Genomic DNA, 22,305 nt, shown 5'->3' on the forward strand with positions numbered 1-22,305 from the left:
TGGAGCGGCTGCTGTAGCTCGGCATGCTCACCGAAGATTGGATTGGATCGAATCGGGAAAGAGGAGAAGAGACGGAGCAGAGCAGAACCAATTAAGTGTAGGGTTTCCGGATTAGGGTTTTTATAGGGATGGATCGGGGTCGGCGGTAGGCCGGGCTAACGCCGTGGACGCGCCCGAGCCGTCTCATATCCATCCTACATTTGAACTGAATATGAGGGGCGCCGGACAACCCGAGAATAATGGCCCCTCGAGTAGAGTGATTTTTTTGACCGGTCCGTTCGTCCCAGCTTTGAAGTCGGATCTCAAATACGCCGCGGCAGAGCTCAGCCCGAAGTTGGTTGGAAGTGGGCCGCATGGCTGACGAAAAAATATGACCGCGACAACGATCTGCCTCGCACTGTCGCACATGGCAGCACGCCAGCACCGTCCTCACTGCCCACACGGATAATTGCCGGTGACGACCGGCCGGTGGCGGTGCCCCACCACAGGGGAAATGTCGTATGGATCGATTGAGATTTGGCGAGAATATCTCGACTCCCCAACTGCCAAGTCTTACGCCAAATCCATTCGTGGCGACCGGCGAGACATACGCTAACCAACAACAACGTCGCCGGCCGCATGCCCTGAGAAGCACCTGAGCTGTCCACCAGTATTTGTCCACGATCGAGAGCGTCCATATATACTACTCCTACTTATTCGATTCCGTAGAATCTTTCTCGATCTTCGCCATCGCTCGCCGACCGGTCCGTCGATCGATCTGGTCCGTGGCAGCCACCGGCGAGCAGTACCACCACCTCAAGAACGTCGCCGCGCACAGGCAGAGGCAGACGGACCGGCCGGCCATGTAGGAGGAGCACCACGACGGTGGCGGTGGCGGCGGTGGTGGAAGAGTTGTTGGGGGGATCGACGATGGCGGTGCACGTGGTGCTGCTCGCCGTGCCTGCGCTCGTCGGCGGGTTCCTGCACGCGTTCAAGTTCTCCATCCTGCTGTGGCCGTTCAACCTCACGCTGCCGCTGCTCCGCCACCTGCCGCGGGTCTGCGCCACGCTCCGGGCGGCCGCGGCGCACTTCGACGCCGAGCTGCGCGCGTTGCTGAGTGGCCGCCGGCAGAGGGCGCCGGTGCCGCAGCTGGACCACCAGTACTCTGCCCTCCGCCCCGTGCAGAGACGGCCACGGCCGGCGGGACAGCTCGTCGCGCAGGCCATGCTGGCCCTCGTCGACGTCTCCTACTGATTCATGCCTCATCGTCAAGGTAGATGGTTCTTGGTTGCATTCTTGAGTTGATCAGGTCTCCGCGCTCTGGTCTGGCGGAGCTCCTCTTCGATAGGCTAGTGGTTCGCCATTTTCAGTCGAGCTTGATTTGTGCATTTTGTAATCTTTTGTGAAAGATGGACTGCAAGGAATTTAGATCGAACGGGACATTCCCTCCTTGAACAAACATTTCGACGAGTCAATACAGATTCATGAGATGGATCGCTGAGTGCTCTTCCTTTATCTCAAATTAAATGTTTCATTTTTTTACGCGGTAATAATGAGTTTATTCCAAGATTATAGAGTTACAATCAAGAGACACAAGTCCTCGATACACACAGAAGCACAAGAGTGTGACATGCCAGTCGATCTGCTATTCTATTCTGACCACGTCTAACTTTCTCAGAAACAAACTCTCTATCCAACGTGAGTGACTTAATCTCAGCAGTTAAATGCCCGTATGCAGAGCCGATCATTTGAGAAGATGGACAGTGCGTCTGTCGAGTCAGAGTGGACAAGGACCGGTCTATCGTAAGTTGGATGGCCAGAGCCGGTGGAGGACTGCAAGGAATTTAGATAGAACGGGACATTCCCACCTTGAACAAACATTTTGACGAGGCAATCCAGATTCATGAGGTCGATGACTGAAGATTTTTTGCCTTTGTCTGAGATTAATGCTGATAATCAGACGAGTCCTAACTGGACGATTCATATATGTGCACATTTTTGTTGGCATGGCAGTTTTTATTACTAAGCGCCTCACATTTTTATTGGATGCCATTTTTATCAATAATAGGATGACATTTTAATTATTGAGAGGACACCATTTGTTTATTACAAATAGGATGAAAAAAATAATGTTTGAGAGGATGGCATTTTTTAGTGGCATTGTAGGGTTTTTTTTCATGCTTATCCGGATAAAACTTTTATCTAGAGGATGGTAGTTTTATAAAGTAGCACGACAATTTTTATTCAAAGCATAAAATTTTCTTGAATTATGGACTTTGCGCTTTCTTATGTTCATGGCATTTTTATCCCCGGATGACAGTTTTAAAGTTTAGAATGAATTTCTTTTATTTTTGCAGTTCATGCAACCATTTTTAATCATACTCATTGTATTCTTTACGAAACTGGGGAGATGCCATTTTTAATGAATTAGTATGGCAATTTTTCATTGGTTAGATCATGACAATTAGGGTCTTTTTTGTTGATGACATTTTTCCGGAAAAAGGTAAATTGGGCCTCTGGGCCAAACGAGAGTCGTGCTGGAGGAGGCAACGAGTGAACCACTCAAAACGTTTGCTGGAAAGTACCTCCCCTAGCGAACCAATCGTTCGCTGGAGGGCAACCCCCCCGAGTCCCGAGAAAAATGTAAGAGAAAACAGATTGACCCAAAAAAAATTAAGCTAGTTTCATCTTGTGCCGAGTCCCGAGTAGGAGGACTCATGTTTCTCTACTCTTATAAAAAACAGAGTTGGTGATGATGATGTTCCGTCATCCTGCAATATAGTCCGTCCGATTTATATCTGACTGATAGGAAAGAAACTATGGCAATTTTGCAAAAAAATACCCACACCCCTCTCCACATTTACAAATAAGGCTTTCTCTTGTTCATCATTTTCTCCCACAATATAAACTACTCATACAAATGCATCTTAATTTTTCGTGCAATGCATGGGCATCTTGCTAGTATTCTTAAAAAAATAGGAGACTAACTAATCAGGGGATACCCTCTTGGGTGACCCATCGATAATTTTTGGTGGCTAGAAGCACATCACTTGGTGCGCCCCTACCGCCGCCACGTGCTGCATGCTAGGCAGACCCTTGGGTTTTCTAGTTTTGTTTGGTTTTTTCAGCTTTTCAGCCTTTTCCTGGTTTTCCTAGGTTTTGGTGCAACTTGTTTTTGAGGATGAAGTGCTTTTTTCGCAAGAAGCACATTTGTGCTGGGAAAAGCATAATTGTGTTTCCCAAAAAGGGAAGACTTGTACTACTACGAGAAGGACAATCTATGTTTCCACGAGAAGCACACCTATGCTTCTTGAAAAGGAAAGAGCCAGTTGTGCTTCCAGAAAAATGGAAAAAACACAGCCCATGCTTTCGGAGATAAAACATAGCCTATGCTTCTCGCAACAAGCACAACTATGCTTTCCAAGAAGGGAAAAGCACATGTGTGCTTTCCAAAAACAAGTGAAACGCTCAACTGTGCTTCGGTGTATGGTTTTTGAATTATTATTTTTGGTTTTGCTATTGTTTTGTTTTCAAATTTCTTTTGTTTTTGTTCTTCAGCCATTTTGATTTCCCTTTTTGTTACAAAACTTTGTTGAAATATATTAACATGGTATCTTTTTTCGAACATCTGGTCGACAGAAATGTAATGGTGAAAACAATTTATGATTTGAACGCACAGTTCAAGAGATAAAATGTTTTAAAATAAATCTACAAAAAAAGACAAAACTCCAAGGTAGCGACAATTGGCGCACATGCGGTGTGCTACTTGTCACAATCAAAGAAGGTGGGAGTGACCTCTACAAGGGATACTGTCTAATTAGTGATCAAAAGAATCATGCTCTGTCGGGCGCGACTATGTCTGGCTCTATGCAAGATAGTAGCTTGGCTCGCCTACAGGGAGCTAGTAGTGTGCTGGCCCAAGAGCCATGTTAGTTCATAACGGTGATATCATGTGCATGTTTTATTTTTATTTTATTTAAAAAATACTAAGTAAATATTTTACAAAACATAATATAGTTAACTTTTAGGAAAGTGTTCGTACCACATTTAAAAAATGTACCTACAATGAAAAAAATGGTCACTCGACTTTTAGAAAATGTTGGTACCATTCAACAAAAGTATCAGACATTCAAAAATGTTCACACATTTCAAAAAAAAATCAATAGTAAAACAATGTCAGGTAATTCAAAAAAAACTTATGATACTTTCAAAAAAGGTATGCTACATTCTAAATAATGTTCAAGTGTTTCAAAAATATGTTTATGGTTTTTAAAGGATTATAAAACGTAATTTTCGCACAACTTAACAAAATGTATTGTACCATTCAGAAAAAATGTTTCATGTGTATTTGGAAAAAAAGATAACCCTTATACAGAAATTTTTTTAAATATTTAATTTTTAAAATGTTAATAATGTTTTTGGAAATTTTTAAATGTGCATAAAAATGGTTTAGACGTATAAGAAATCCGTCGCAAAACAGAGGAAAAAACACGTTGCTGCTACATTACTGGGCTGGGCAGTGGCACTGCTGCAGAGGCCAGCCGCTGCTACCTCTCACTGCGAGCGGGAAATAGCTACAGCGTGTTCTGACTTTATTTTTGAGACAAACCGCGTGCTGCCTGTGTACAAGAGAAGTTACCCGGCCCAAGTCAAAGCAGGCTAGTGGATTGTTGCCACTGAATAAGCAATATCAAAAAAAGAGCAATATCAATTTCCGTCCGGACTGTGTACCGTTTGCTCCTAATCTCTTTTCGATTGGAGCGCCCCTATAGAGAAAATGTTTATCACGTATACAGAAAAATACATACAAATTTGATGTATTTAAAAAATGTTAATCAAGTATCTGAAAAAAATTAAAGTATTTCAAAAATGTTGATCAAGCATTTAAAAATGTTAAATGTGTATAGAAAAAGTATTGACCAAAATGTTAATCAAGCATGTGAAAAAATTAAACAAGTATTTGAATTTTTTGATGAATCATTTCAAAAATATTAAATGTATATAGCAAAAATGTTGACCATGTATTGAAAAAATGATGAATTTTTTTATCATGTATATAAAAATGTGATCAAGCATTTGAAAAAAAATTAAATGTGTATATAAAAAATGTTGACCATGTATTAAAAATGATGTTTTTTTATCATGCATATAAAAATGTTAATCAAGCATTTGAAAATGTGTTGAACAAGTATTTGAATAATGTTGATCAAGCATTTTAACAATGCTAAATGTATATAGAAAAACTGGTAACCATGTATTAAAAATGATTTTTTTGATCATGTATTTTAAAAAATTAATAAAACATTTCAAAAATATATAACAAGTATTTGAAAAATGTTACTCAAGCATTTGAAAAATGTTAAATGTGTATAAAAATATGGGCAGCTCTTGGAGGGGGGTTTTCCCTTCAAATGGCCATAAAGCGACTACTGCCCTAAAATAGGGCAGTAGTTGGAAATGCTCTCAGGGCATCTCAAAAAGCATTCCCAATTACCTCCCATTTTCAAACGGGGCGGTGAGGGGCTAAGCGAAGGGGTTGGGTCGGGTGTGGGTGCGTCGGCACCCCATTGGGAAAAAGAGGGGTCCCGTGTGGGCGGAGGGCAGGGAAGAAACCAACCGCATTGGTTTGCAAAGGAGTTTGTGCAAGTGCCACGTATTTCGGTTTTCTAAGCAAGCGGTGTTTTAAGGTCAGTTTGGTTGATGTCCACGCCACTATAGGCCTGGCCTGGATGCTGCCTGGTAGCTGTTTGGTTTGCGCCAGAGACAAAAAAATACCTGCCTGGTCTAGCTACCTCACCCGTGAGATTAGCCTGGTGAAGATGAATAAAATAAGTTTTTTTGTCCAGGCAAGGTTATCAGCCTGGCCCAGGCATCCGATGTCTCCCGCCTGGATGAAGGAAATATGCCCTAGAGGCAATAATAAAGTTATTATTTATTTCCTTATTTCATGATAAATGTTTATTATTCATGCTAGAATTGTATTAACAGGAAACATAATACATGTGTGAATACATAGACAAACATAGTGTCACTAGTATGCCTCTACTTGACTGGCTCATTGATCATAGATGGTTAAGTTTCCTAGTCATAGACATGAGTTGTTATTTGATCAACGAGATCACATCATTAGGAGAATGATGTGATTGACTTGACCCATTTCGTTTGCTTAGCACTTGATCGTTTAAGTCTACTGCTATTGCTTTCTTCATGACTTATACATATTCCTATGACTATAAGATTATGCAACTCCCGAATACCGGATGAACACTTTGTGTGCTACCAAATGTCACAACGTAACTGGGTGATTATAAAGGTGCTCTATAGGTGTCTCCGATGGTGTTCGTGGAGTTGGCATAGATCAAGAATAGGATTTGTCACTCCGATTGTCGGAGAGGTATATCTGGGCCCTCTCGGTATATCTGGGCCCTCTCGGTTATGCACATCACTATAAGCCTTGCAAGCAATGTGACTAATGAGTTAGTTGCAGGATGATGCATTACGGAATGAGTAAAGAGACTTGTTGGTAACGAGATTGAGCTAGGTATTGGGATACCGATGATCGAATCTCGGGCAAGTAACATACTGATGACAAAGGGAACAACGTATATTGTTATGCGGTTTGACCGATAAAGATCTTCGTAGAATATGTAGGAACCAATATGAGCATCTAGGTTCCGCTATTGGTTATTGACCGAAGACGTGTCTCGGTCATGTATACATAGTTCTCAAACCCATAGGGTCCGCACACTTAAAGTTCTGTGACGATCGGTATTATGAGTTTATATGTTTTGATGTACCGAAGGTAGTTTGGAGTCCCGGATATGATCACGGACATGATGAGGAGTCTCGAAATGGTCGAGACATAAAGATTGATATATTTGAAGCCTACATTTGGACATTGGAAGAGTTCCGGGTGATATCGAGATTTTTACCGGAGTGCCGGAGGGGTTACCGGAACCCCTCAGGGGTTAATGGGCCTTGTTGGGCCCTAGTGGAGAGAAAGAGGGGCCGGTTAGGGTAGGCCGCGCGCCCCCTCCCCCTTTGGTCCGAATTGGACTAGGAGAGGGGGGCGGCGCTGTTGGAAATATGCCCTAGAGGCAATAATAAAAGCATTATTATTATATATCCTTGTTCATGATAATTGTCTTTATTCATGCTATAATTGTGTTATCTGGAAATCGTAATACATGTGTGAATAATAGACACCAACATGTCCCTAGTAAGCCTCTAGTTGACTAGCTCGTTGATCAACAGATAGTCATGGTTTCCTGACTATGGACATTGGATGTCATTGATAACGAGATCACATCATTAGGAGAATGATGTGATGGACAAGACCCAATCCTAAACATAGCACAAGATCGTATAGTTCGTTTGCTAGGGTTTTTCCAATGTCAAGTATCCTTTCCTTAGACCATGAGATCGTGTAACTCCCGGATACCGTAGGAGTGCTTTGGGTGTACCAAATGTCACAACGTAACTGGGTGACTATAAAGGTATACTACGGGTATCTCCGAAAGTGTCTGTTGGGTTGACACGGATCAAGACTGGGATTTGTCACTCCGTATGACGGAGAGGTATCACTGGGCCCACTCGGTAATGCATCATCATTATGAGCTCAAAGTGACCAAGTGTCTGGTCACGAGATCATGCATTACGGCACGAGTAAAGTGACTTGCCGGTAACGAGATTGAACGAGGTATTGGGATACCACGATCGGATCTCGGGCAAGTAACATACTGATTGACAAAGGGAATTGTATACGGGGTTGCTTGAATCCTCGACATCGTGGTTCATCCGATGAGATCATCGAGGAGCATGTGGGAGCCAACATGGGTATCCAGATCCCGTTGTTGGTTATTGACCGGAGAGCGATCTCGGTCATGTCTACATGTCTCCCGAACCCGTAGGGTCTACACACTTAAGGTTCGGTGACGCTAGGGTTGTAGGGATATGTATATGCAGTAACCCGAATGTTGTTCGGAGTCCCGGATGAGATCCCGGACGTCACGAGGAGTTTCGGAATGGTCCGGAGGTAAAGAATTATATATAGGAAGTGCTATTTCGGGCATCGGGACAAGTTTCGGGGTCACCGGTATTGTACCGGGACCACCGGAAGGGTCCCGGGGGTCCACCGGGTGGGGCCACTTGCCCCGGGGGGCCACATGGGCTGTAGGGGGTGCGCCTTGGCCTATATGGGCCAAGGGAACCAGCCCCAAGAGGCCCATGCGCCTAGGGTTCAAGAAGGGAAGAGTCCCAAAGGGGGAAGGCACCTCCTAGGTGCCTTTGGGAGGAGGGATTCCTCCCCTTGGCCGCACCCCCCTAGGAGATTGGATCTCCTAGGGCCGGCGCCCCCCTGGACTCCCTATATATAGTGGGGGAAGGAGGGCCTCTCATAACACATCTTTGGTGCCTCCCTCTCCCTCTCCAACACATCCTCCTCCTCCATAGTGCTTGGCGAAGCCCTGCCGGAGTACTGCAGCTCCACCACCACCACGCCGTCGTGCTGCTGCTGGAGCCATCTTCCTCAACCTCTCCTTCCCTCTTGCTGGATCAAGAAGAAGGAGACGTCACGCTGACCGTACGTGTGTTGAACGCGGAGGTGCCGTCCGTTCGGCGCTAGGATCTCCGGTGATTTGGATCACGTCGAGTACGACTTCCTCATCCCCGTTCTTTGAACGCTTCCGCGCGTGATCTACAAAGGTATGTAGATGCAATCCAATCACTCGTTGCTAGATGAACTCCTAGATGGATCTTGGTGAAACCGTAGGAAATTTTTTGTTTTCTGCAACGTTCCCCTACCGTGGCATCATGAGCTAGGTCTATGCGTAGTTCTCTTGCACGAGTAGAACACAATTTGCTGTGGGCGTTCATGTTGTCAACTTTCTTACCGCTACTTGTCTTATCTTGCTTCAACGGTATTGTGGGATGAAGCGGCCCGGACCAACCTTACACGTACACTTACGTGAGACCGGTTCCACCGACTAACATGCACAAGTTGCATAAAGGTGGCTGGCGGGTGTCTGTCTCTCCCACTTTAGTTGGAGCGGATTCGATGAAAAGGGTCCTTATGAAGGGTAAATAGAAGTTGACAAATCACATTGTGGCTTTCACGTAGGTAAGAAAACGTTCTTGCTAGAACCCTATTTCGGGCACGTAAAACTTGCAACAACAATTAGAGGACGTCTAACTTGTTTTTGCAGCAAGTGCTTTGTGATATGATGTGGCCAAAGTTGTGATGAATGATGAATGGTCTATATGTAATGTATGAGATGTTCATGCTATTGTAACAGGAATCACGACTTGCATGTCGATGAGTATGACAACCGGCAGGAGCCATAGGAGTTGTCTTTATTTTTTGTATGACCTGCGTGTCATTGAGAAACGCCATGTAAATTACGTTACTTTATTGCTAAACGCGTTAGCCATAGTAGTAGAAGTAATAGTTGGCGAGCAACTTCATGGAGACACAATGATGGAGATCATGGTGTCATGCCGGTGACAAGATGATCATGGAGCCCCAAGATGGAGATCAAAGGAGCTATGTGATATTGCCCATATCATGTCACTATTATTATTTGATTTCATGTGATGTTTATCATGTTTTTCATCTTGTTTTCTTAGAACGACGGTAGTAAATAAGATGATCCCTCATAATAATTTCAAGAAAGTGTTCCCCCTAACTGTGCACCGTTGCGACAGTTCGTTGTTTCGAAGCACCACGTGATGATCGGGTGTGATAGATTCTAACGTTCACATACAACGGGTGTAAGACAGATTTACACATGCAAAACACTTAGGTTGACTTGACGAGCCTAGCATGTACAGACATGGCCTCAGAACACAGAAGACCGAAAGGTCGAGCATGAGTCGTATAGAAGATACAATCAACATGAAGATGTTCACCGATGTTGACTAGTCCATCTCACGTGATGATCGGACACGGCCTAGTTAACTCGGATCATGTTATACTTAGATTACAGGAGGGATGTCTATCTAAGTGGGAGTTCATTGAATAATTTGATTAGATGAACTTAATTATCATGAACTTAGTCTAAAATTTTTACAATATGTCTTGTAGATCAAATGGCCAACGTAGTCCTCAACTTCAACGCGTTCCTAGAGAAAACCAAGCTGAAAGACGATGGCAGCAACTACACGGACTGGGTCCGAAACCTGAGGATCATCCTCATAGCTGCCAAGAAAGATTATGTCCTACAAGCACCGCTAGGTGACGCACCTATTCTCCCTGCAGAACAAGACGTTATGAACGCTTGGCAGGCACGTACCGATGACTACTCCCTCGTTCAGTGCGGCATGCTTTACAGCTTAGAGCCGGGGCTCCAAAAGCGTTTTGAGAGACACGGAGCATATGAGATGTTCGAAGAGCTGAAAATGGTTTTCCAAGCTCATGCCCGGGTCGAGAGATATCAAGTCTCCGACAAGATCTTCAGCTGTAAGATGGAGGAAAACTGTTTTGTCAGTGAGCACATACTCACTACGTCTGGGTTGCATAACCGCTTGACTCAGCTGGGAGTTAATCTCCCGGATGACGCGGTCATTGACAGAATCCTTCAGTCGCTTCCACCGAGCTACAAGAGCTTTGTGATGAACTTCAATATGCAGGGGATGGAAAAGACCATTCCTGAAGTATTTGCAATGCTGAAATCAGCAGAGGTAGAAGTCAAAAAGGAACATCAAGTGTTGATGGTGAATAAAACCACTAAGTTCAAGAAAGGCAAGGGTAAGAAAACCTTCAAGAAGGACGGCAAGGGAGTTGCCGCGCCCGGCAAGCAAGCTGCCGGGAAGAAGCCAAAGAACGGACCCAAGCCCGAGACTGAGTGCTTTTATTGCAAGGAAAGTGGTCACTGGAAGCGGAACTGCCCCAAATACTTAGCGGACAAGAAGGCCGGCAAAACGAAAGGTATATGTGATATACATGTAATTGATGTGTACCTTACCAGTACTCGTAGTAGCTCCTGGGTATTTGATACCGGTGCGGTTTCTCACATTTGTAACTCAAAGCAGGAGCTGCGGAATAAGCGGAGACTGGCAAAGGACGAGGTGACGATGCACGTCAGGAATGGTTCCAAGTTCGATGTGATCGCCGTCGGCACGCTACCTCTACATTTACCTACGGGATTAGTTTTAAACCTCAATAATTGTTATTTAGTGCCAAGTTTGAGCATGAACATTGTATCAGGATCTCGTTTAATACGAGATGGCTACTCATTTAAATCCGAGAATAATGGTTGTTCTATTTATATGAGAGATATGTTTTATGGTCATGCTCCGATGGTAAATGGTTTATTCTTAATGAATCTCGAGCGTAATGCTACACATGTTCATAGTGTAACTACCAAAAGATGTAAGATTGATAATGATAGTCCCACATACTTGTGGCACTGCCGCCTTGGTCACATAGGTGTCAAACGCATGAAGAAGCTCCATGCTGATGGACTTTTAGAGTATCTTGATTACGAATCATTTGACACGTGCGAACCATGCCTCATGGGTGAAATGACCAAGACTCCGTTCTCAGGAACAATGGAGCGAGCAACCAACTTATTGGAAATCATACATACTGATGTGTGCGGTCCAATGAGTGTTGAGGCTCGCGGTGGCTATCGTTATGTTCTCACCCTCACTGATGACTTGAGTAGATATGGGTATATCTATTTAATGAAACACAAGTCTGAGACCTTTGAAAAGTTCAAGGAATTTCAGAGTGAGGTTGAGAATCAACGTGACAGAAAAATCAAGTTCCTACGATCAGATCGTGGAGGAGAGTACTTGAGTCACGAGTTTGGCACACACTTAAGAAAATGTGGAATAGTTTCACAACTCACGCCGCCTGGAACACCTCAGCGTAATGCTGTGTCCGAACGTCGTAATCGCACTCTATTAGATATGGTGCGATCTATGATGTCTCTTACCGATTTACCACAATCTTTTTGGGCCTATGCTTTAGAGACTACCGCATTCACTTTAAATAGGGCTCCGTCGAAATCCGTTGAGACGACACCGTTTGAATTATGGTTTGGGAAGAAACCTAAGCTGTCGTTTCTAAAAGTTTGGGGATGCGATGCTTATGTCAAGAAACTTCAACCTGAAAAGCTCGAACCCAAATCGGAAAAATGCGTCTTCATAGGATACCCTAAAGAAACTATTGGGTATACCTTCTACCTCAGATCCGAAGGCAAGATCTTTGTTGCCAAGAATGGATCCTTTCTGGAGAAAGAGTTTCTCTCAAAAGAAGTAAGTGGGAGGAAAGTAGAACTTGATGAAGTATTACCTCTTGAACCGGAAAATGGCGCAACTCAAGAAAATGTTCCTGAGGTGCTTGCACCGACTAGAGAGGAAGTTAATGTTGATGATCAAGATACTTCTGATCAAGCTCCTACTGAAATTCGAAGGTCCACAAGGACACGTTCCGCACCAGAGTGGTACGGCAACCCTGTCTTGGAAATCATGTTGTTAGACAACGGTGAACCTTTGAACTATGAAGAAGCGATGGCGGGCCTGGATTCCGACAAATGGCTAGAAGCCATGAAATCCGAGATAGGATCCATGTATGAAAACGAAGTATGGACTTTGACTGACTTGCCCATTAAGCGGCGAGCCATAGAAAATAAATAGATCTTTAAGAAGAAGACAGACGCGGATGGTAATGTGACCATCTATAAAGCTCGGCTTGTCGCTAAGGGTTATCGACAAGTTCAAGGGGTTGACTACGATAAGACTTTCTCACCGGTAGCGAAGCTGAAGTCCGTCCAAATCATGTTAGCGATTGCCGCATTCTATGATTATGAAATATGGCAAATGGACGTCAAAACGGCATTCCTTAATGGTTTCCTTAAGGAAGAATTGTATATGATGCAGCCGGAAGGTTTTGTCGATCCTAAGTATGCTGACAAGGTGTGCAAGCTCCAACGCTCGATTTATGGGCTGGTGTAAGCATCTCGGAGTTGGAACATTCGCTTTGATGAGATGATCAAAGCGTTTGGGTTTACGCAGACTTATGGAGAAGCCTGCGTTTACAAGAAAGTGAGTGGGAGCTCTGTAGCATTTCTCATATTATATGTAGATGATATACTTTTGATGGGAAATGATATAGAACTCTTGGACAGCATAAAGGCCTACTTGAATAAGAGTTTTTCAATGAAGGACCTTGGAGAAGCTGCTTATATATTAGGCATCAAGATCTACAGAGATAGATCAAGACGCCTCATAGGTCTTTCACAAAGCACATACCTTGATAAGATATTGAAGAAGTTCAATATGGATCAGTCTAAGAAGGGGTTCTTGCCTGTGTTACAAGGTGTGAAATTGAGCTCAGCTCAATGTCCGACCATGGCAGAAGATATAGAAGAGATGAGTGTCATCCCCTATGCCTCAACCATAGGTTCTATTATGTATGCCATGCTGTGTACCAGACCTGATGTAAACCTTGCCGTAAGTTTGGTAGGAAGGTACCAAAGTAATCCCGGCAAGGAACACTAGATAGCGGTCAAGAATATCCTGAAGTACCTCAAAAGGACTAAGGAAATGTTTCTCGTCTATGGAGGTGACGAAGAGCTCGTCGTAAAGGGTTACATCGACGCTAGCTTCGACACAGATCTGGATGACTCAAAGTCACAAACTGGATACGTGTATATTTTGAATGGTGGGGCAGTAAGCTGGTGCAGTTGCAAGCAGAGCGTCGTGGCGGGATCTACATGTGAAGCGGAGTACATGGCAGCCTCGGAGGCAGCACATGAAGCAATTTGGGTGAAGGAGTTCATCACCGACCTAGGAGTCATACCCAATGCATTGGGGCCGATCAAGCTCTTCTGTGACAACACTGGAGCTATTGCTCTTGCCAAGGAGCCCAGGTTTCACAAGAAGACAAGGCACATCAAGCGTCGCTTCAACTCCATTCGTGAAAATGTTCAAGATGGAGACGTAGATATTTGTAAAGTACACACGAACCTGAATGTAGCAGATCCGTTGACTAAACCTCTCCCTAGAGCAAAACATGATCAACACCAGAATTCCATGGGTGTTTGATTCATCACAATGTAACTAGATTATTGACTCTAGTGCAAGTGGGAGACTGTTGGAAATATGCCCTAGAGGCAATAATAAAAGCATTATTATTATATTTCCTTGTTCATGATAATTGTCTTTATTCATGCTATAATTATGTTATCCGGAAATCGTAATACATGTGTGAATAATAGACACCAACATGTCCCTAGTAAGCCTCTAGTTGACTAGCTCGTTGATCAACAGATAGTCATGGTTTCCTGACTATGGACATTGGATGTCATTGATAACGAGATCACATCATTAGGAGAATGATGTGATGCCAAGACCCAATCCTAAACATAGCACAAGATCGTATAGTTCGTTTGCTAGGGTTTTTCCAATGTCAAGTATCCTTTCCTTAGACCATGAGATCGTGTAACTCCCGGATACTGTAGGAGTGACTTGGGTGTACCAAACGTCACAACGTAACTGGGTGACTATAAAGGCATACTACGGGTATCTCCGAAAGTGTCTGTTGGGTTGACACGGATCAAGACTGGGATTTGTCACTCCGTATGACGGAGAGGTATCACTGGGCCCACTCGGTAATGCATCATCATTATGAGCTCAAAGTGACCAAGTGTTTGGTCACGGGATCATGCATTACGGCACGAGTAAAGTGACTTGCCGGTAACGAGATTGAACGAGGTATTGGGATACCGATGATCGGATCTCGGGCAAGTAACATACCAATTGACAAAGGGAATTGTATACGGGGTTGCTTGAATCCTCGACATCGTGGTTCATCCGATGAGATCATCGAGGAGCATGTGGGAGCCAACATGGGTATCCAGATCCCGCTGTTGGTTATTGATCGGAGAGCGATCTCGGTCATGTCTACATGTCTCCCGAACCCGTAGGGTCTACACACTTAAGGTTCGGTGACGCTAGGGTTGTAGGGATATGTATATGCAGTAACCCGAATGTTGTTCGTAGTCCCGGGTGAGATCCCGGATGTCACGAGGAGTTCCGGAATGGTCCGGAGGTAAAGAATTATATATAGGAAGTGCTATTTCGGGCATCGGGACAAGTTTCAGGGTCACCGGTATTGTACCGGGACCACCGGAAGGGTCCCGGGGGTCCACCGGGTGGGGCCACCTGTCCCGGGGGGCCACATGGGCTGTAGGGGGTGCGCCTTGGCCTATATGGGCCAAGGGAACCAGCCCCAAGAGGCCCATGCGCCTAGGGTTCAAGAAGGGAAGAGTCCCAAAGGGGGAAGGCACCTCCTAGGTGCCTTGGGGAGGAGGGATTCCTCCCCTTGGCCGCACCCCCCTAGGAGATTGGATCTCCTAGGGCCGCCCCCCCTGGACTCCCTATATATAGTGGGGGAAGGAGGGCCTCTCATAACACATCTTTGGTGCCTCCCTCTCCCTCTCCAACACATCCTCCTCCTCCATAGTGCTTGGCGAAGCCCTGCCGGAGTACTGCAGCTCCACCACCACCACGCCATCGTGCTGCTGCTGGAGCCATCTTCCTCAACCTCTCCTTCCCTCTTGCTGGATCAAGAAGAAGGAGACGCCACGCTGACCGTACGTGTGTTGGACGCGGAGGTGCCGTCCGTTCGGCGCTAGGATCTCCGCTGATTTGGATCACGTCGAGTACGACTTCCTCATCCCCGTTCTTTGAACGCTTCCGCGCGTGATCTACAAAGGTATGTAGATGCAATCCAATCACTCGTTGGTAGATGAACTCCTAGATGGATCTTGGTGAAACCGTAGGAATTTTTTTTTCCTGCAACGTTCCCCTACAGGCGCCCCCTTTCCTTCTCCCCCTTCCTTTCCCCCTCCTAGTAGGAGTAGGAAAGAGGGAAATCCTACTCCTATTAGGAGGAGGATTCCTCCTCCTGGCGTGCCCTCTAGGGCCGGCCGGCCTCCCCCTTGCTCCTTTATATATGGGGGCGGGGGGGGGGACCTCTAGACTCACAAGTTGATCATTGATCTCTCCCAGCCGTGTGTGTTGCCCCCCTCCACCATAATCCACCTCGGTCATACTGTAGCGGTGCTTAGGCGAAGTCCTGCAACGGTAGCTTCATCAACATCGTCACCACACCGTCGTGCTGACGAAACTCTTCCCCGAGCTCTACTGGATCGTGAGTTCGCGGGACGTCACCGAGCAGAACGTGTGCTGAACGCGGAGGTGCCGTACGTTCGGTACTGAGGATCGGTTGATCGTGAAGACGTACGACTACATCAACCGCGTTGTCAGAACGCTTCCGCTTAACGGTCTACGAGGATACGTGGACAACACTCTCCCCTCTCGTTGCTATGCATCACCATGATCTTGCGTGTGCATAGGAATTTTTTTGAAATTACTATGTTCCCCAACACTGAATGTGCCACAGGCTAGCCTGGCACTGATTAAATCCAAGGGAGGTACGATCCTCTTTTGAGAAAAATATTCTAATCACTAAAAGACAGAGTAGCAGGCCAGGGTAGGAAACAAACACCCCCTTGCGAGGCTCGCCTGGACAGCCAAAAAACATGAACATTCCAGGCGCAGGCCAGGCAGCAAAAGTTTCCAGGCATGGAGCGCAAGGTGGCAACCAAACTAGCCCTTAGTTTCCCCACTCCTCCCAAAACTTACACTTCATTTCCCTCCCTTCTCCTCGAAAGTGCTATTATGAGCCCAAGCTCAGATGCACCCTATATCATAGCCGTCAACGTTTCTCGCGATTCCCACCACTGCATGTATATCAGCGCGTATTTGGACAGGTATTCCATGCTTTTTTCCAAAGAAAGGCCCACCATGATGCGGTTAGAAGGCAACGGCCGTCACGCGCGAGTTAGCGGCTCAGATGGGGACGCCCTTTCTTGTGCCAGGGCTCAGATGGTAGGTGGGAAACTGACGGAATCCATCCGTACCCACTTATACATCTGTCTCCTTCCCCGAGAAGAATCCACAGCCTCCCACCTGTTGCCTTATCTTCTTCAAGCTCGCTTGCAGCAATCACAACGAAGAAGATGGCAAGCTCTTCCTCCTCCTCCCAGGCCGACGGTGTGCTCCCGTTGATCCCTTGTACAGAATGCCGTTGCAAGGTGGTGACCTTCGTTTCCCGTGCGGGGAATGGTTCTACAAATGCGTCAGGAAAGATGTAAGTACCTTCTCTATGCACAAATCAATTTACTGTCCTATTTACAGGGTCCTCATGAATCTATACACTATGTGCAGGCTAGGCTATTTCCGTTCATGAGAACGATGGACACCTACCTGCCGGAGCTCACCCGTGTCGGTTTAGCTGAGCCACAGGTGCTGCATCACTCCATGGCCATGCACCAATCCGCTCCAGTTCAGCGTAGATCCAGGCGGGAGCAGGAGTTCATCGACGGCAGCCAGCGGGAGATCCAGCCGGACCATGCAGCTGTAAGGCTGCAAATGCAGCAGGCGAACCACCACCCCCGTGCCCAAGCTCCTTGCTGCTCGTCCGACACCCAGCGCACCTCGATGCTGCTGGCTGGAACCAACTTTATCCTTGTCGTCTCCCTGTTGTATTTAATCTTCGGCCAGCCGCGCGGTTAGGCTTTCATCAGCACTAGTGATGTATCAACAGTTCAGTCGTCGGTCTAGATCTATTGTCTTGTAATCGCACTCTCTAATTTTCTGTTCAAATCTATCCCGCCTGTTACCATAATTAGCACGCCAATTGCTCAGTGTGCCGTATGTGCCAATGTGTAGTATTTTTAATATATGTTTGCCGTCCTGTTCTATTTTTCGTTCTAATTTTGGGTGCAAGTTATTACTGCGGGAATATTTCTTATTTGTTAACACATGATGCCGCATAGGTCTTCCATTTTCTTAATTTATTACTGTATCGTGTTGTCACGTCAGCGCATCCGAATCAATGGACCCACGAACGCCCAACCTCCTAATTTACTGCCAAAGCCCAGCCTGAATTTACTGCCGCCCCTTCACTACCCATCCCCCCAGTCTCCAGACCCCTGCTCATCCATATCCTCAAGCTCTCATCCAGCGACTCGCCCTTTCTCTCCCTCACCTGCCGTTCTACCTCTCGGTGGAAAACTCCGGCGCGCAGATCTACCCACACCGCCGGCGATTCTGCTTGCGGCTCCCGGAGTGGCGGCTCATTCAGGTACACCCCCACCCCACCCCGCCCCCAACCCACACTCCCTGTCCAACCATTTTTTTATTTTGGAATATGAGTACCTAGGCTATCGCATGCAATTATGGTTGGGTTTGAAGATTTGTTTTGCTAGACGACTTACTTTTTTGTAGATCTCAAACGATAGTAGTGCATCTTTTTAGATATCAAATGCTATCTCAATCAGTGCCCAGGGATTTGTTCTCAATCATTAAGTGAACAAGCTGGATTTTGGTTCCCCATTTTTAGCATATCTGTAGTTTTTTTGTCATCATAGCCAAGTAGATTGCAGAGTTGCTGTTCTGGGCATGTTTGGTTTTTAGTTTCACTATGCTGAATCTATCAATATCCTGACGCAGGGGAGTTATATCAAATCCGTTTCTTTTGTCCATTCATCTATGGATTATGCATGCATCCAATCGTTCTTGCTTGCCATCGCAGCATGCATGCTTATGTTGTTCCTTTCAAATCATCTCCTGCAGCACCATAATGTCGGATGAGGCAAGCTGTGCGGCGGACACGGAGGATGACAAACATTAGCAAAGAGTCTGCACACAGTGCTGAACGACCATTGCTGCAATCACCCACATCACGGCTATCTGTCAAGCACGTCGTGGAGGTCATGTAGAGTTTCGATGAGTACAAGTGATATCTTGTTAAGAGCATTGGGTTTGGCGGAATGCTTGATCTCCAACTGCATCAGAAATTAAATCTCAAATTCAGTGCATGGACAATGAGCAAAGTTAGCACCCACTGACGGGCCATTGTACTGGCTGAGAACAAAATACTGAAGTTTTGGCCAGAAGATGTTCACAAAATTTTTGGTATCCCATGTGGGTACCGGAATATCAAGGGTCGTGATGGCCACATCAAACCAGAAGCCATCAAGTTTATAAAGACTACTTTGGGGATGGACAAAAAAGGAGTTCACAGTCTGGGTGCAGCTGAAGATTTCCTTAAGAGGGATATTTCTGAATCATCAAGCAAGCTCGAGAAGGATTGCTTCCAAATTGCCTTCGTTATTTTTGTCATGGGTCACGTCCTTGCGCCCAGCACCAAGCATGATTATGGTAGTATTGATTTTTAGGGAGCGTTGGTGGACACTGAAAACATAGGCCAATTCAATTGGTGCGAGTACATGGTTCAATGCATGCTTGCTAGTGTTAGGAGGCTCAAGACTGATATTAGGTCCGGCAACATGGCAACCAACCTAGTAGGATGCCACCTCTTCCTGTAGGTGATGATTCATATGCATCCTGATTTTGAGCAATGTAGCTAAAAAAAATTATGTTGTGTCAGACCTAACAATGTGTCCCACTCACAGATTTTCTTGCTGGACAACCACAATCTCTTCATGATGACTAAGCCGCACTCGGTGCTTCCTAGGGCCAGTGTGTTTGATCAAGACTCATTCCGTAAAATGATAATCCATGCTACTGATGTTGGGAAGTCTACCTCATCTTACGCGAGTGCTCCGGTATGAGCCTCGCACACGGAATGGCACTTTCTTCTAAATTTTTCCCAACGTATTTAATTCCGCCTGTTTGCTTTCATAGATACAATACTACTCCCTTGTGTGCTATGCTCGTTCCAAGCATGGTGAGGTGGAGAAGTCAGACTCTAGGCACACCGCAAAGTCGCCACAGCGGCCAGCTACGTCCTGTGCTGGTAGCTCTGCCAAGTCCAGTCGCAAAGACCTACCCAGCCCATCTCATGCACCCCATTTGATTCACGAGATGATGCCGACCACAATACGCATGCTTGGACCTTATGATTTCTTGAATCACCTAAACAGGCAGTACCCTCACCTGGTAAGTTATCCTTTATGGACAATTTTAGTACACATTATTATCAACCGTCATAAATAGTTATTTCTCATGTACTCACACAAGGATCGCCCTCTCCCAACAGGCTAGTGATGAGATGACAGTCCTACTGTAGGAGTTAAATGCTCGTTCTCTATCACACATTACAACTACGCGCAGGCAAATCCAGCTTGAGATGATGAGGTTCGCTGACAAGCTGTACAGTGCAAGGACTCGCATATGCACTTGCTGTACAACACGTGCACATGCAGTCCCCCCCCCCAGAGCTACGTCTGCTACAAAAGGTATTCCACCACATGACAACATCTCTTTCCTGTTATTTTGTGCCCTATTTTTTTATAATAGGGCACACCATGCATTGTGTATCGTCAAGTTTTTTATTTATTTCTTAATTGCAATCATGCAGATGGTGGTGTTACTACTCCAGCAACAACTCCTTTTGTGGGCTGCCGCCTGGAGTTATCGCCATGTGAAGGTTTGTTCTGCAATTTCTACTAATTTTCTGGTGCGTTTTACTAAAATCTGATATCCATTTTCATAAGTGCAGGGATTACTTCCACAAGCAAGCGAGCAAAAACTGTGCGTATCCATCAATGCCCATCTGAACCGAGGATGGAGTCCGCACTCAGGCACGTCCCGCGAACTCTCAATTTGTTTGCAAAGCAGAACCTAAATGGAATTAGTGAACTATATATCGACCTCCCGAACGATGCTACAACTGCCATTTTCGGCCAGAGGAGCAATGATCTTCCCGGATGCAAGTATGTGTCTCGTCCTGGATTCCAGACAAACCCCTGGTGTAGAGGAGTTGTCACGTGCCCTCCACAACCTGGTGTAGCTCACCTAATTCAACAACACTTGTTGAACGCTGATGGAACCGAGCTAGCAGGGTAATTGTGTGCAAAATTCTTGTGTCCTCATTTAGCATACATATTGTTTGTTCCATATTTTTCAGTCTTCTTCGTACTAATAGCATCCTCACACTTCTTTCGTAGGAACTTTATTGTTCACGAGGAACCAAGATTTATCAAGATCACCGTCTTTGTCATACCCGATCAGCTCGCTGGCAACAACATAATTGGTCATGAATTGATGTCAATTCTTTTTCGGCGGTTTGCTCAGATCGATTGTGATGCCGAAACCGAGAACCCATTCTTAAGATGGACGCACCCACTTGAGCCTGAACTCTCAGTAAGATATTGTATTCATCGCCAATGTCACATTCCGATGTTCCTCGAAATGTTGAACTACGTTTAACATTTTTCACTCCCATGTTCATTCTGTTTGTTTTACCATGTGGTTCCATGTGCAACCAGACTATGGTGTTGTCGGATTCTGACTTCTTGCACACAGTGTCGATACAGAAGCAGCTTTCTGTGGATTCTCTGAAGTATGATCTAACATCCACCCAAATGGTAAAGTTTAAGCTTCAACTCTTTTTTGGGGTATCTCAATCTTCTGGATATGCTAAAAGTAGATTTTCCATATCTCGTTTCGTTGACAGTTCATCACAGCTGTACCACGGCCCGAAGGTTGGATGGTCATAATATGGGACATGTAGCTAAGAGTAATTAATCTCCTTGATCCGCTCTACCAAACAAATGCACTAGCTCCTCCGCATATAGACCAAGACGAAGCAGCAGCCTGGAAGCTCCACAGTGCATTATTTGCATGCCTCCATGAATTCTATGCTGGGTGGCCATCAGTCAAGGAGAACTGGCGAATGAAGCATGAACCTATGACATATGTCACATTTTCACTGTAAGTCATATAGAGCCATGCATATCAACTTCAACGTAGCAGTTTACCAATGCATCCTTTTGTTTCAGCGCTGAATCTGGTGTTTGCGCCATACACATTGTTTGACAATTCGACGGGGAGAAGTTGAAGTTACCACTTACTAAGGTGAGATCCACATCTAATCATCCACTCATCTGTATGATTCCATGTACACATCATTAATCTATTCTTTGTGGGCCGAACACGTGAACCTACATTGACACATCAATGCACATTTGTCCACAGCCCAACATTTCCAAAACCAAGAACGATGCCTTGCACGAGTGCTTGAAGCTGCAGGGCAACCTCTTCGAGCTCGCCCACAAGGCACTGTGGAAGGCTTTAGCGGGATCTGATTCCAACTTTGATGACTAGGGCGGGTGCGAGACCTGCATTTCCCTTATGACAGTCTAATCAAACCAAGCTCCATGTGTCGTAGTTTGATCAATGGGATATCGTAGTTTTATTTTGGGTTGTAACATACATGTGTCAGGTTTTAATCTATCACCCTACCCTGCTCGACCATGTAATATACAGAATGATGCACATCATCTA

General features: G+C 45.4%; 3 protein-coding genes across 3 annotated transcripts; all 3 read left to right on the top strand.

Annotated features, from left to right (window-relative positions):
• The first annotated feature begins 476 nt into the window (after positions 1 to 476).
• On the top strand, positions 477 to 1,485 carry LOC123186352 (uncharacterized). The gene has a single exon (XM_044598131.1). It carries the CDS (start codon positions 910 to 912, stop codon positions 1,231 to 1,233), a length of 324 nt encoding a protein of 107 aa, XP_044454066.1. The 5' UTR covers positions 477 to 909; the 3' UTR covers positions 1,234 to 1,485.
• Positions 1,486 to 16,972: 15,487 nt separating this feature from the next.
• On the top strand, positions 16,973 to 17,680 carry LOC123186353 (uncharacterized). Its single transcript, XM_044598132.1, has 2 exons — positions 16,973 to 17,140; positions 17,218 to 17,680. Exons 1-2 carry the CDS (start codon positions 17,072 to 17,074, stop codon positions 17,563 to 17,565), a joined length of 417 nt encoding a protein of 138 aa, XP_044454067.1. The 5' UTR covers positions 16,973 to 17,071; the 3' UTR covers positions 17,566 to 17,680.
• A 944-nt stretch (positions 17,681 to 18,624) lies between these two features.
• Positions 18,625 to 21,238, top strand: LOC123186354 (uncharacterized). The gene is made up of 7 exons (XM_044598133.1): positions 18,625 to 19,382; positions 19,470 to 19,622; positions 19,702 to 19,956; positions 20,057 to 20,255; positions 20,378 to 20,446; positions 20,519 to 20,861; positions 20,967 to 21,238. The coding sequence occupies exons 4-7, from the start codon at positions 20,147 to 20,149 to the stop codon at positions 21,226 to 21,228; spliced, it is 783 nt and encodes a 260-aa protein (XP_044454068.1). The 5' UTR covers positions 18,625 to 19,382; positions 19,470 to 19,622; positions 19,702 to 19,956; positions 20,057 to 20,146; the 3' UTR covers positions 21,229 to 21,238.
• The last annotated feature ends 1,067 nt before the right edge of the window (positions 21,239 to 22,305 follow it).

This window comes from Triticum aestivum, chromosome 2A (genome assembly GCF_018294505.1).
Source record: "Triticum aestivum cultivar Chinese Spring chromosome 2A, IWGSC CS RefSeq v2.1, whole genome shotgun sequence".
Classification (NCBI taxonomy): Eukaryota; Viridiplantae; Streptophyta; class Magnoliopsida; order Poales; family Poaceae; genus Triticum; species Triticum aestivum.